Source organism: Equus przewalskii, chromosome 16 (genome assembly GCF_037783145.1).
Source record: "Equus przewalskii isolate Varuska chromosome 16, EquPr2, whole genome shotgun sequence".
Lineage (NCBI taxonomy): Eukaryota > Metazoa > Chordata > Mammalia > Perissodactyla > Equidae > Equus > Equus przewalskii.
The window spans coordinates 17927486-17943053 of record NC_091846.1 but is presented as its reverse complement, the minus strand read 5'-3'; the positions used below and the strand labels follow the sequence as shown (position 1 = coordinate 17943053).

At 42.5% G+C, this 15568-nt stretch overlaps 1 protein-coding gene across 2 annotated transcripts in view; it reads left to right on the top strand.

The window, feature by feature from the left end:
- The first annotated feature begins 505 nt into the window (after positions 1–505).
- Positions 506–15568, top strand: part of LHFPL6 (LHFPL tetraspan subfamily member 6) — a 288940-nt gene continuing 273877 nt past the window's right edge. The window contains exons 1-2 of one of the 2 annotated variants that reach the window (XM_070578093.1): positions 506–1066; positions 2577–3150. In XM_070578093.1, coding sequence (XP_070434194.1) covers positions 2766–3150 — 385 coding nt within the window. In that variant the 5' untranslated portion in view covers positions 506–1066; positions 2577–2765. The remainder of the gene's footprint in view (positions 1067–2576; positions 3151–15568) is intronic. The other variant, XM_070578094.1, reaches the window with a different exon arrangement.

The following is a 15568-nucleotide window of genomic DNA, read 5'->3' as shown; positions in this document are numbered from 1 at the left end:
AGGAAGGGAGGGCGAGAAGGGGAAGAAAGGAGGGAGGGAGGGAGAGAGAGGGCGCGCAAGGCCTTGAAAGCAGTTCCCAAAGAAAGTATCTCTTGGGAGAGGCGCGCTGGAAGTCTCCCCCTGTCTTCTTCCTGGGCTGTCTGCAAAGGCGGCCTCCTGATGGAGTTGCAGAGCCTCGGGCTCTCCGCTCTTGTCTCTCATTCCCACGCCCACACTGGCCTTGTTCATCTTCTTCCCAAGTGACTACATCCCAGGAGACTCCTGAAAGCTCAAAGGGGTCATTTTAGCCAGTCTTTAAGGGTCTCCTTCTATCTACATCTCCTAAATGCGGCAGGAAACTGGAGCTTAAACCCCAAACACCAGACCCAGAAAAGCAGACAGGGAACGTGTCGCATCTTCCGTGGCCCCTCGGGAGCAACCGAGAGACAAGCAACTTTCTCCCCTACTTTTCAGTCTGCCTGCCTCCTCCACTCTTTTTGAAGGAGTCTCGAGAGGAGGTCACGAAAGGGCTTGGGGCTGGAGAGCCACGAAATCTGTCCCCGGGGGCTGAGCTTGCACCCCGTCAGCAGCGGGGTGCGCCCCCTTCCCTCCCCACCCCACCCCACCCCACCCCACCCCACCCCACGGACTGGGAAGGTCGCCGGCCGCCCCGCGTCCCCGGACTGTCTGCTGTGGGTCTGCCGGCGCGAGGGGAGGGGACAGGAGAAAGAGGAGGGCTCGGCAGCGGAGGGGAGGAGGCGGTGCGTGCCTCGCCTGCCAAAGGGAGAGCCGCTCCGCTGCTTGCGAGCCGGGCGCCCGCGCGGCCACAGCGCTCCGCCCGAGCCTCGCCGGACACACGCGGGGAGCGGGGGCTCCGCTGGGCGCGCGCGGCCGGTCCTCCGCGGACTCTCCGCCTCCTGTCCGGCCCGCTCGCTCTCCCACGTCGGGCCCGGGATCGCGGCGGCTGTTAAGACAGCGGCGAAGGAAGGAGCGTCTTCTTTGCCGTGGATGTTCCGCCCGGGAAAGACAGCAAGTTGTGCGTGCGCCCCGAACTCGGGAGAGAAGGTGGCCGCCGCCCGCCGGCCATGTGAGTAAAGCGCTCGCCGCCCCGCGGGCGTGGGCTGCGCTCCTTTCTCTCCGGGCCCCCTCGTCCCCGCCGCCGGAGTTGGGCTGCTCCCGGGCTCCGGACTTCCTGAGCTTGGCTGCTCGCTGGCCTCTCGCTGCCTGCCGCGTCCGCTCTTGGCGTCTGCCTCCGGGGGGTGCTGCCTTCCCATCCTTATCCCTCCCTTCGCCAGGGGGCCGGCTGGAAAATGCCCCTCTCCATCCTTTTGGGTTGAGGGAGCATTGTGTTTTCAGGGTGCAGGGCGGGCGAGGCCACGGCAGGGGGCTGACTATGGGCTTGTCTGGGAGAGATGCCTTACCCCAGCTGGAGATGAGGGCCCTCCTACCCCGGTGCCGCCCCGCGCTCGTCTTCCCCAGTCTCATGGCCCAGACAGACCAACTTCAGCCATTAACGCTGACCGCAGTTGACAAGATTTAAAAAAAAAAAAAAAGAGGTAGCCGGAGCTCCCCCAAAGTGACATATTGGACTAGAAATAAGACGGCGGGTGGAAAGAAAACGATAGGGGCGAGGGCTGGGAAAGGGGCGAGGTGAGGGAAGAGGGAGTTTGCTGTGGACTCAGAAAGCTGGAGTTAAGAGTTCTGGGCATGCAAATGTAAGGTGCGTGGGCTCTGTGCTGCTGTATTCATTTCTTTACGGAAAGTGTGGGAAATGGTTCAGGAACTCTTTCTGAAAGGGAAGGAGGGGTGGAACCATTTGAATGACTGGGGTTCGATGTGGAATACTGGAAAGTATGGATTGCTTTTCAGATTAGACAATCTGACAATCATTCAGCAGGAGGGATGGTTCCATTAATTTTATTGGAACCACTGAATCAAAACTGCAGACAGGAGAATAAGTCATACACAGCCTTTCTTTCATTTTCACTAGAAGACAGTTAAGACCCAAGGAATTCACAAACGCTACTGAGTGAGAACTGGGAGTGCCTAATGGTTCCATCCATTCTATGAGCCTAGACACTACATAATGTTTGTTGAATTTATGGTGCTCTGCAGTTGTGAAAATGATCTTAATTATTTTGTTTGGGCTCATGCAGAGAGTTACTGCACCTAAAGGGACACAGAAAAGTTGCTGCGAATTATGAGCATGAACTTCCAAGCCAAATAAACCATGATATGGTTCATTTTATTGTAATATTCAGAATTATGTTTGCTGCCAGTAAAAATGCTACATTACCCTTAATGTGAGGATATGAAATGAATTCACTGGCATGGCAAATAAAAGTCCTGAATTTCTTTAGGTAAATAGCTGTCAGAGTTAATTTGGGAGCATTTATAGGAGATAAAGAAATGAAAAAGCTTTGAGCTAGTTTGACAAAACTTGAATTATAGAGAAGTTTATAGAATTAGTTCATCCCGCTTTTGAAGTGTTGAGGCAAGTTTGAATGTTTATTAACTGAAAGTTGTAGACCAACTGAATTGGTGTTATCACGTCTCTAAAAACATTTAACTTTTAATATTTCTTATTGTTTTACCAGGGACCATCATCCTTACTACAGAAGATGGGAACCTGATGCCCAGTGAGACTGAAGACCTGTTCCATTAATAGACACTCCCCATTACAGAACTGTGGATTACCTGTGGTTCCCTGGTGATTTCACAACTTCCCTCACTCCTGTAGTCCCAGGGCAGTCACTTTGGGTCCTCATTGCCCTATCTGGTGAAAGATGGCATCCAGCCTGACTTGTACCGGGGTGATCTGGGCTTTGCTCTCTTTTCTTTGTGCTGCCACCTCCTGCGTGGGGTTCTTCATGCCTTACTGGCTCTGGGGATCACAGCTGGGCAAGCCTGTGTCCTTCGGTACTTTCCGGAGGTGCTCATATCCTGTGCATGATGAGAGTCGGCAGATGATGGTGATGGTGGAGGAATGTGGGCGCTATGCCTCCTTCCAGGGCATCCCCAGCGCAGAATGGAGGATCTGTACCATCGTGACAGGCCTGGGTTGTGGCCTCCTCCTCCTGGTGGCTCTCACTGCCCTCATGGGTTGCTGTGTGTCAGAGCTCATCTCCAGGACTGTGGGAAGAGTGGCTGGAGGAATTCAGTTTCTGGGGGGTAAGTGACTTGCTAAACTTGAGTTGTTTACCAGAATCCCAAAGCAATATTGAAAATTATGTTCCAGTTGTCTACTGAGATTACTATACTTGACACTTGGAATGCTCGGGAGAAATAGGCACGGAATTGCTTTGGTGATAGATTGTTAAAGTCAAAGATTTTTACTGGAATTGCTTTACAACTTCAAGAACTCTTAATTCCTGCACATCCTTAGACATATATACATCATTGGCCTGCTAAGTACCACCTACGTGAGGCAGTAATATCTAGGTTGTTTATAATGTAGTAGGGGAGACAGTCTGCATTTCATAGCTTCTTGCTCTTTATGTTCAACAGTAAGCAATTAGATGATCTGTGTCTTTCTGGAATCCTCAGGTCTTTAGAGTTGAAGACTTCTTCGTAGAAAAGATTTTTGATTCAACATTGTCATCATGAGTCTTTAATACTGTTTGATGGATGAAAAATTGACCCTTGCCCAATCTTAAACTATATTTCTGAGTAAGTGGTAACTGTTTTAAAGGCGAGATCAGTTTTACATTAACAACCATGAATTTCTTTATGCTACAAAGATAGCTGTAGGCTTAATGACCTGGTTAGGATTGAAGTTCCCTCGATGGTCTTGCCGTGAAGGGAAAAAAAAGAATATTTAGCAAATGATGTGTGCTTGGCCCAAATGGACTGGGTAGTCTCACTAACACCAGGAGAGGTTTGATTTTTACTTGGGTTTCCTCCAACAAGTATTGCTTCAATATCTCTGGTCATATGGTTTTAATTATACTTTATATATTTTCCACTGCACCTTTCACCTCCATTTTTCAACCTGACGGGCTGAACTTGTCTGATTTATAATCTGCTCTGGGGAAATATGACAACCTTCATAGATAGTATAGAGTGAGGGGAAATAGGAAGCCAGGAAAACGTATAAAATATATTTGTAACTTCCTTACAAAGTAAAAGTCTGTTACTCTTCCATTTGGTGTTTTCTTACAGTCTTTTGTGACAAATCCAGAAGAAGCAAAAGAAATAAAAATGGATAGTTCTGAGATAGAGTCTACAATGTTGGAGAAACCCCAACAGATTATTTCAGAGTATTTAATATAAAACTTTCAAGTAACATTTTAAACAAGAAAATTCTTATGCTGAGAATACAAGTGGCAAAAAGTTTTGTGTTTTGAGACGAGATAGAGTTGTCTGCAGTTCTTTATTTCCTCACCGGATGTAATTTTGTTCTCATCTGTTTTTTTCCCTGTGGTTTTGCATCTCTGCCCTAGGATGCAATTTGGGGACTTAACCGTCCTCTTGTTACTGCTTCAGTGTTCGACGTCGAGTAACAGTCTTGCATGTGATATTCATACAGAAATACAGTAAAACTATTAGGACACATAAAGAGGTGGTTGTTGAAAGTTGAAATATAAATCCAGAGTTGGAAAACTTGTTGATCCTGCAGATTTTAAGAATAGATCTAATGCCAGGAGTATTTAAAATTTTTTTCTTTACGAATAAACTTGATTTGCTGTTCGTGTTTCACTTGGCTCAGGAAAAATGCTTAGGCAGTTTCTTTTTCTCCTCTTATGGTAAATGTTACTTTCCATTTTTTTCCTTCATTTTAGGGCAGGGACTGCTATTATTTCTGGCAGAACAGGAAAATGCTTACAAAGAGAAATCAGTTTTTATTGATTATCTTTAAATGTATAATGAAGGAAGGCACCAGGAAGTGAATCTGACACCCAGGAGATTTATGCTTCCCTCTGTAAGCCATGTATAGATTTTTTGGAATTATATAGAGCTAAATGTCCTACTTTATGGAAAAGTCAAGGGGAAAGACCGTTGGGGAAGTTGTATATATTTTTCAAAGGACTGTTTTGTTTTCTTTGTATATGCTTTTTGTGAACTCTGGCTTGGTAAGAACCACTGACATTAAGCTAAGGATGCAGTTTATTACTAGAGTTGGTATTCTCTCATTTCTCCTAATTATTTCTCCTATCTGTCAAAAAAAAATTCTGAATGTAAAACCTAAGAGGCTTTTTCCCATTCACACCTCTTGAAGGCACAAATAAGTAAGTACATCCCACTACCCAAGATAATAGTAAATTTTGAATAAAAAAGTAGCTTGAATTATGGAAAAGGTTTTGAAAAATCTGCCATTCATCACTATCATTATCACTATCAATTAATGGTAGATCAGTTGACAAACGCTTCAAAAAGAATTCCTCCTGTTGTTCATTCCATAATTGTTTGGATTTTATTCCTAAAAACTAAAGTGGTAAGTAAGTTTATTTTATGAGTTTTTCCTAAAATGGGTGCGTTTCATAAAAACTGCAAAATACCAAACCAGTGAGTTCTCTGAATTCCATAGTTGGCAATGCTTCAGACATGCAGTCAACATACAGACTGCTCTGCTAGAAGGCGGATTCTCTCGCTAAAAATGATCCACCCAGAAAGGTTATGTTTAGCTAAAGTTAGGGCTGCTCCAAAAACAACAGGAAGCTGGAGAATGGCAGAGTACAGAGGCATCCTGCGTAACCCTGCCTGCTGTGTCTGAGTTTGCACATATGGTATAACATCAGGCAGGGAGACCCCTGCAGGACTTTGGATCTAGTTAAAGGACAAAGTGTCAACCTTAATTTTGAATCGTCTTGCTATGCTTGGTTAGAGGTTAAAATGTCACCTGTCAACTGATAGAATAGCACAATGTGGGACTGTTGTCCATGGACGTTTGCTCCCTTCTAGGAGGAATGCTTCCAGGAATCAAGACGTTTGCATTTCCTGTGGTCACTGGCACATCAACTTTAATTGCTACCATGTCCATCTTACATTTTAAGTCACGTTTTTGTCATGATTTTTTAATTTCTTTTTTCTTTTTTTTGAGGAAGATTAGCCCTGAGCTAACATCTGCCACCAATCCTCCTCTTTTTTGCTGAGGAAGACTGGCCCTGAGCTAACATCTGTGCCCATCTTCCTCTACTTTATATGTGGCCCACCTGCCACAGCATGGCTTGCCAGGTGGTGCATACGTCCGCATCTGGGATCCAAACTGGTGAACCCTGGGCCGCCGAAGTGGAGGATGGGAACTTAACTGCTGCGGCACTGGGCGGCCCTGTCATAATTTTTAAAAACCAGTCTGTGTTGAGTTTTACCCTCAACTGAGTTTTTAAAAGGCATGTAGAAAGACTTTGAGAAAGGTAACATATAATAAAAATGTTAACATGTATGTAGTACAGTAATAGTGTTTATGAGAAAGAGGTTTTTTTTTGCTTTTTTTTTTTTTGTGGAAGATCAGCCCTGAGCTAACATCTGCTGCCAATCCTCCTCTTTTTGCTGAGGAAGACTGGCCCTGAGCTAACATCCGTGCCCATCTTCCTCTACTTTATATGTGGGACGCCTACCACAGCATGGCTTGCCAAGCAGTGCCATGTCCACACCTGGGATCCGAACCAGCAAACCCCGGGCCGCCGAAGCAGAATGTGCGAACTCAACCGCTGCGCCACCAAGCCAGCCCCAAGAAAGAGGTTTTAATGTTGTCTGTTGAATATGAAATTATGTGCTTTTGAATACTCTTGTAGTGATTAAGTACTTTAGCAGAGTTTTAAAAGATTAATGTCAAACTTTTGATGTACGTGTTAGTAAAATGTCTTATTTACGTGCTCTGTAAGTGAAACATATAAGAGCATTGCAAAGACATATTAAATCTATCTATAAGTTCTGCCAACTGAGGCTTACGAACGTCAGGATCTGAATTTGTAGATTTCATGTTAGGAAAATGAGGGTGCTGTAAGGAGAGGGCACCAAAGAGAGTCCCCTAGTTCATTAGTTTGAACGTGAGTCACATCTATGTATAAAATGGGTGTGGAATGCTAATCAGTGGCAAACAACTACCTTTCCAGTTTAGACTGTGTTCTGTTCCAAGAAGCCAGGGGAGACCATCTCCTCAACTAATTGATAGTTAACTGCTGCTCAAGACATTAATGATGACAAATTGTTTCTTTGAGCATCCCTTTCTCTATGTGCTGGAAGCATCATTGCCTCTCCAGAGTTCCCTCACCGTAGGGTCCCACCCGGGCCTGTCTTTCATCCCTTTAGGATGAGAGCTTGGGACTCTTCTCCACTTGGTCCACTTTAACCCTGATCTGTCATATGATATGCCACATTACGCTTTCCTTCATATCCAGGCTCTCTGTCAAGTGACAGCTGAGGAGTAAGATCAATGATGTGTTGGCGTATTAAAGGGCATAGTGACTTTTTAGTGACAGTGTCTTAACTGAAAGATGTTGCCCTAATTTTCAGAAATGCGGGCATTTCTTGGGTCAGTTGGGGGAACAGGCAGTGCTCTTTTGTTCCTCTTTGAATTACACCTTGTAGAGTACGAACTACTCCTTTTCCATTCAGCTCCCTCGGACTTGTGATATCAGGTCCAGGGGAGGTGTCTTGAGTTCTGAGCCAGGGTTCTCAAATGTAAGTGTGCATCAGAATCACCTGCAGGACTTTTAAAACCGTTTTTGGAGCCCACCCAGGAATTTCTGATTTAGTAGGTTTGGTGGGGTGGGGGCTGATAATTTGCATTTCTAACAAGTTTGCGGTTGATGCTGGTTCTGAGACCACACCTTGAGAACCCTGTTCTAAGTTAACTATTTCATATTTTGAAAAATGTGACTTCGGGTAAATGGTTTACTTTCAGAACTTATACTAAGTTTAGTTGTATCATGATCTGATATAAACCTCTCCAATTGGACCATAAAACGACCCCCACCTCTGTAGTTTGGTATTGGCTGAGCACATCCTTGTTCCATCTTTTCTTGTTTTTGTCACAGAAAATTTTCCTGGAGTTCTCTCTCTTAATTTGTATTATATACTTATTACAATTATTTTTAACTTTAAACATAAAACTTCCAGTTGTTTTACCAGCAAAATGAATTTATTTGGGAATAGCCAAAGAATTGCAACTTGGGATATGCATGCTATGGTGGACCATATGCAAATCTAACAAACAAGGGAGAGGAACATTATTTTGTAGAGAAAAAGGAGGAAACTGGAAGGGGTTGTGTTGACTGAAAGTCCATTGGGGAAAAACAAGAGTTTGGGGTGGTGATAGTTTCTCCTTGGCTAGGTTGCTGGGGTAGTTGATTTCTGTTTGAGATGAAATGTACGCTTCTCCCTGTAGTTGAAGATTCTTTCTTGTTGACATCTTTTTGTCAGGGTCTGTAATTGACTGTCTTTCCTGTAATTGACCTCGAGTGGCACTATATGGGAGCTCCCCTTTCTGGCTTCCTGACTCCATTTTAAATGAGGTTTCCCTTTATTAATTTTCACATTATAATACATACATTATATAATATATTCATATATATTATATATATTCTTTCATTTACCATTGTCCTATACCAGAAACAAGATTCTGTAGTTGGAGAACTCAAAATAAGACCTTAATACGCCCTCTGTAGTTTTCATGCAGTGGATTTTCAGTAAGGAATTGCTAATTGAAAGACATGGAGACCATTCTGCAGATCACAGAGAGGAGCCAGGACAGCCCTTGGACAACTTGGTAAAGCCATGTGTATCTCGGGAAAGCAGAATGGTTACCCAGGAGGGCACTCAGGAATCAGCCAGTCTGAGCTTCTGCTGCCAGGGAGGATGGTACTTAAGTCAGCTTTGACAAAGGAGAAGCTCACCTGGTCTTAAACATCTCTAGGGAAGAAGATGATGCACTCTTGCTGACTAGTAGTACTTTCTAGGGCCACAGACCACACCTTTTATCACAATCAGATGTCCTATGTACATCTCTAATAAAGAGGAGCAAGCTTGAGATGGAAGCCTCAACAGTGCAACGGTGCAAGTGGGGCTTTGCCAGCCAGGAAGGAGTGAAAGGGAGATGCAGTGTAGACAACCCAAAGAAAAGCCATGGATAGCATCTACTCCAAGCTCTGGATTTGTTAAAGGTAGGGATGTTGACGAATTAACTGATGTTTTATAAAAACGAAAACACCAATTTTCTATGTTTGTATCTAATAATGTTTTAAAATTACATCTTCAAATAGTCATTGTTACAGCCTTAGTTTTTCAAATACTTATTTTTCCTCCAGAGGAACTTGTTTTACTAAGCCTTAGTTTGGAAAGTTGTTTTTTTTGTGTGTGGAAGACTGGCCCTGAGCGAACATCTGTTGCCAATCTTCTTCTTTTTTGCTTGAGGAAGATTGTCACTGAGCTAACAGCCATGCTGATATTCCTCTATTTTGTATGTGGGACGTCACCTCAGCATGGCTTGAGCAGTGCGTAGGTCTGCGCCCAGGATCTGAACCTGTGAACCCCGGGCTGCTGAAGCAGAGTGTGCAAACTTAACCACTACGCCACCAGGCTGGCCCCGTGGAAAGTTTTTCATTGTTTTCAGACTTTCCTATGAAGCCTCCAGGTTCTCCATATTGATAATTGACATCAGCATTCAATACAATATTCTTTTAGTTCTCTAATGGGCCTAAAAGTCACCTGAGAGTTTATTCCATGGGGAGAGTCCCGAGCCCTGTCCCAGAGAGTCTGATTCGGTGGGTGTGGGCCCAGGTGAGGCACTTTTAACAAACTCCCCAGGGATTCTAGACACGCATGATCCACAGACTGCATTTTGAGAAATGTGAACCAATTTAATTCACTTCAAACCTTACGTGTTACTGGAATGGGGGCATAGACTTATACCAAGTGTTAAGCTAATTATGGGTTATCAATCTCTTTCCATCCATAGTTGTTATTTTGGGGACCATGTGATATAAGCAGCAAATATCAGAATTAGTGTAGGAACAGAGCAGTTTATAACTGTGTTCTCCTTTTATTATTTTACTGACCTTACGTGTTACTGGTGATGGTCACACCTGTGTATAGACTCAGAAAGCAGAACTAAATCTTTTCCATGCTATGCTTGAATGATGACTCTATTTCAATTTGTGACTCCAGCTGCAGATCACAAACACGCTATCATTCCCAGTGCTTGTTTTGCATCCCTCACCCTGTGGCAGTGTGCTGCTGCCAGTCCACGTTAGTTAGGATACGCTCAAATCCCCGTATTCTGTCCTGCCAGGTGTACTCAGTTTTTCCCTGTTTTGAGTTACTGGTTTTTACTTCCTGAGATTGTATCTCTGGAGTCAAAAATAATAATGATAGTATTTCTTAAAATGGTGAAGTAAAGAGTTATCCATTGCTCTTGGGCCTGTCACGTTAGCAACTACGCAAGATGTTTTGTCTAGAATTATTTAGATTGTTCTTTTTGACATGGTCCACATCTTCACTTACTTTGCCTGGAGTAGAGTCTTTCTAAGAGAGTGATTTGATTTTAACGTAACTTCCCTTTGTTACCACCAGCTGACACACCTGTAGCCAGATACTACTGAGGCCAGGGTCAGTGTGGGTTAGTTAGCCTCGCCAACACAGACTGCAAATTGATTAGCTGTCTTGTAAAAACGTGTTGTTATTTACAAAGAAAACCAACTGAGGAATGTGAATTCTTAACTATTCCTGTTTAAAAACCTCAAAATGCACACTCAAGAGAGCTTTACATCGTTCTCTACAGGATCACAAGATGCATAAAATTTGCGCTCCGCACAAAGTCATCATTGTTACACTGTTAGTACTTGAACTCTCCAGCTACCTCCAAGTGGGCAAGGGTGTCTTATGTGTGTGTTGGTTATAATTAGAAGGAATAACAGCATTAAGTTCAAAACTTTTATTGTTTGACGTCATTAAAATTCATCTTTTTCCTCTTAAGTCATCACTCTCAAGTGTGTTCTGAGGAACTCTGATTCCTGGGTGTACCAGCAGGTGTTAACAGGAAAAGTGAAAGTTTTGGGAACAAGTAAACTTGAGAAACACTTGGTTATGGAAAGTTAATAGATTTCCTTACAGCAGAACTCACAGAGCCTTTAGTATGTTGATACGTATAACCAGTCTCCTAAGGGGAATGGGGAAAGTATAGTATTAAGTGCAGAATTAAGTGTTTTCCTAATATATTTGTGTCCAGCACCCAGAATGGATGGGTGATCTGTGGAACGTAGTCAGTTCTCATTTCCCCCAGTGAGGCAGATAATTTATTCTTTTTTATAGTTGAGAATACTGAATTTTAGAGGACACCCAAAGTCATCCCATTAGTTATCCATTGAGCTGTTTATGCTATCCCCATGATATTAAAGTGTTAATTGAAATTCTACCTTGTATTATATATAGAATTCAGAATTTCTGACCATGATCGATAATAAGTCTCTTAATATGGATAGATATTTTTATTGTTTCTTTGGTCCTTAGTTTATGCTTATAGTAGGATAGAACCACTTGTAGTGTTATGATATAGCAACCTTTTGCCATTTCTTAAAAAATACGTTACAGGTTAATGTTAATAAGGTAGTATGTAGTAGAGAGACCATTAGGGGAAAATGCCAAAAGCAAACATTCTGTCTTTTAAAAATTATTTAACAGAAGAACTTGATCTCTCGTGATTGCATGCTGGCGAAGTTTTCCAGTGTAGGTATTCCATTGTTAGAAGGCCTTGTGATGATTCTTTGTTAGGGCTGAAGATAATGCTAATTCCAGAGGACATACTTAAGTAACAAAGCCAAGGAGCTCGTGTCTCTCTTCAGAAATGAAGGATAAGGTTCTACTTTTTCAATCTTGATCAATAAAATGTTATGATAGAAACAAATGGAGTTCTGGCTAGGTTGCGCTAACAGAGTCCAGGGGTTTCCCAGGGCTTTGGAATGTTCGCTGTTAGAAGCTCAGGAGCTTGGATTCAACACTGTCCCGGTTCTGGCGCATTGATATTGTTGACTAATGATTGTGTTGCGGGGGAGCCAATCCCTTGTTTTCTTTATATGGTAGATGTCATACCAGTTAGTTATTTACTCTTAGAATTTATGAAGCTCTAATTGTAATGGAAGCTCCAGAACTGACCTGCTTATAACTTCAGTAATTAATTTACCGTTGCGTATTTTCAGTAATCAGACAACACTAGATACCTTGATGTACTAAAACATGTGCAGATCTTCCCCGATGTACGATGGGGTTACACCCCAATAAACCCATCTTAACTTGAAAATTTGGTTAAGTCAAAAATGCGTTTAATACATCTAACCTACCGAGCATCATAACTTAGCCTAGCCTGCCTTAAATGTGCTCAGAACAATTACATTGGCCTATAGTTGGGCAAAGTCATCTAACACAAAGCGTATTTTATGATAAAGTGTTGAATATCTCATGTAATTTATTGAATACTGTACTGAAGGTGAAAAATAGAATGATGCTATGGATACAGAATGGCTGTAAGTGTATCTGTGGCTGACTGGGAGGTGTGGCTCGCCGCCATTGCCCAACATCAGGAGAGAGGATCGTACTGCATATTACTAGCCCAGGGAAAGATCAAAACTCAAAATTCGAAGTACAGCTTCTACTGCCTGTCACTTTTGCACCATGGTAAAGTCAAAAAATCGTTAAGTTGAACTATCTTAAATTAGGACCAACTGTATAAAAATACTCTCAGATCAAAAGGAAGTTCCATTTTATTGTTCTCTATTTCTCTTGTATGTCTTACCTCTTCAAATAGAGCAGGAGCTAAGGTTTATATTTTTCTTCCAGCCCTACAGTGATTAGAATAGTAAATGACATCTTATAGATTCAATTAATACATGATGTATTGTTTAGTTTTAACTATGTATTAGCAACATTTTAAACTGTGAGGTGTGCCCTTGTTCCTCTCTACTTCACAGGAATATTTCAAAGGCAAAATAAAATAATGCCACAAATGTGAAGACATTTAAATTAATGCCCCCTTAACTCCTGTCCCTGCATAATGTTAGTCCTTTGAAAAAAAGTGTTCTGTAGTCATGTATGTTGAAATGATACTGCCTAATACTACCTCTCTCTTCAAGCACGTTTTAAAAGCTCTGAATGAGCTTTATTTATTTTCTGCAATAAAGAAACCAGCTGCTATGGTCTGAATATTGATGTCCTTCTGCAAATTCATTTGTTGAAATCCTGATGCCCAATGTGATGGTATTGGGAGGTGGGGCCTTTGGGAGATGATTGGGTCATGAGGGTGGAGCCCTCATGAATGAGATTAATGCTGTTTTAAAAGGAGTCCCAGAGAGCTTCCTTGCTCCTTCTACAATGTGAGGCTACAAGGAGAAGTCTGCCACCCAGCTGGCATCCATCCCTGACTTCCAGCCTCCAGAAACGGTAAGAAATAAATTTCTGTTGTCCATAAGCCACTCAGTCTGTGGCATTTTGTCATAGGAGCCCGAATGGACTAAGACACCAGCTTAACTTTGTTGAACACTGTGTTTCACAAACTTATTTGGGAATGGCAGAGTGCTATTTACCTGTAATAGGCATTAACATCTCTTTGAATTAATGACCAGCAGAGCAAACTTTGGGAAATGCTGAGTTAAAGTATGTTGTAAATCCAGGGGATTAGTGTTTACAGGAATTTAACAGTATTTGTTGAATGCCTCCTATACGTCAAATACCCTGGTAGGTGTTGGGATGCAAATTGAGATAAGGTGCCTGGAATTGAGGAGCTCACAGTCTTATGGAGAAAGCCAACATGTGAGGTGTAATTACAATGCAAAGGACTCATGATAGATAACACACACTTGCGTGTTTTGCCGCAGAGAGTCATCAGCTGGCAAGGCTCACTCGGCAGCCAAGTAAAGTGCTCAGCAGCCTCACATAGTGTGCCAGTCATTTTCCATTCTGCCCTCCTCCTGCTTGGCTGTGTATCACAGGAGATTACATTTCCCAGAAGCCTTGACACTTGGCATCTAGGTAGGTTCAGCCAGCGGGAGGCACTTTTGCAAGACAGGAGGCAGAGAGAAGCCAGTGTATTTCTCCCTCTCTAGCTCCTCCTTGGGTGATATCTCTGGAAGCAGTTGTCTCTTCTGGAAAGCCCTGCCCTTCATGGTCCCAGCTCCTGTCAGGAAGCCAGCGTCACGAGGATACCCTAGTTAGACATCTCAGTTCTTCTAGTCATTGGTAACACCATCTTCTCCCAGTATCACTCCAGTCTAATGGATGAGAACAGTTGCCAATTTCTGGGTCACCTCTTTAAGTCTTGTTTGGCTTTTTAGCTCTTCCATCATGTGTGTAACCAATTTCCTGTGTTAAATTAACTTCTCTGCATTTGAAATACCTAGGATGGTTTCTGCTTCCCTGGATAAAATGTAATACATAATTCAAATTCCTACTTCAGCCAAGTGGTGGATTTTGTCATACCATGAACTTTTGTGAGTTTTGGTGAATAGACAAAAATCACAAGTGTTTAATCTAGGAATACCCAGAGTCCATTAAAGTGTGAACAAAATGCTGTAGGAGCACAGGAGAGGGAGTGACCTGTCTGGAGGGATCTGCGAAGGCTTCATAGCAGAGGTGCTAATTAAACTAGGTCTGAAGAATGAGCAGAAGACCCTGGGCCTTGGGGCAGAGGGTATGTCAAGTTCTCAAAGCCAAGGAGTTGTAAAAAGATCTGAGGTGAGTTCGGGGAATGGCAAAATACTATAAGGTATGAGGCGAGGGTGACGTGACACACGATAAAATGGGGAGGACATAGGAATCAGGTTGTGAAGGGCTCTGTTTATAGTCCATACTCAGGATTCTATACTTATTTAAACTAGAGCTTTTGAGTGGTTATAGGTAAAATTGACTTACAAACCATATAACCTAGTAACAATGAGGAGTAAAGATTGATTTGGGGAGCAACCAAAACCAGGAAAGGTAGTGAGAGGCCTGTTATACCTGTCTCAGCCAGAGATGGTGAGAAAATCATTGGAACTGTGGGAATAAAGAGAAAAGGAGTTTGAAGACGTTTCTGAGGTAGAGGCACACCAGTCTTACTGCTCCTATTTTTAGAAGAATAGATGAGTAAATGAATGAATAGCTCAGTAATTTTATGTATCTGTTTATATAAGAAACCAGACATTTTCCTTTTTTTCCTTCTAGTCCCTCAGAAAATTACAAACAAAACAAAACAAGAAAATATGACTTAAATTACAGCAGCTCTGTTTTTGATTATAGAGTGAGACATTTTAAAAAGTAATAAGTAATGTTGTTACCATGGTGTGTAGATATAACTTACTGTACAATTTTACCATGTGGATATCTCTGATTTTAGAATTGTTAGCATATTCGTCTGTGTGAAAGTGAGAGCGCCTGACTGCTCAGCACACCCGGGGGCTTCTCAGAGGAGCATTTGGATGACAGCTCAAGTAGCTGTCAGACTCATTGAACTTCACTGGCTTCTCACAAGCAGACATTTTCTTTTTCTCTCCCTAAAAGTGCAGGAAATAATGTGTGTAAATATGTAAACAATAAGTAGATGTAAGATTGAATTTATACATCTTATTTTCATGAAAAATTTTGACATTTTTAGTTATACTTTTATTTATAAAGAAATGAATGT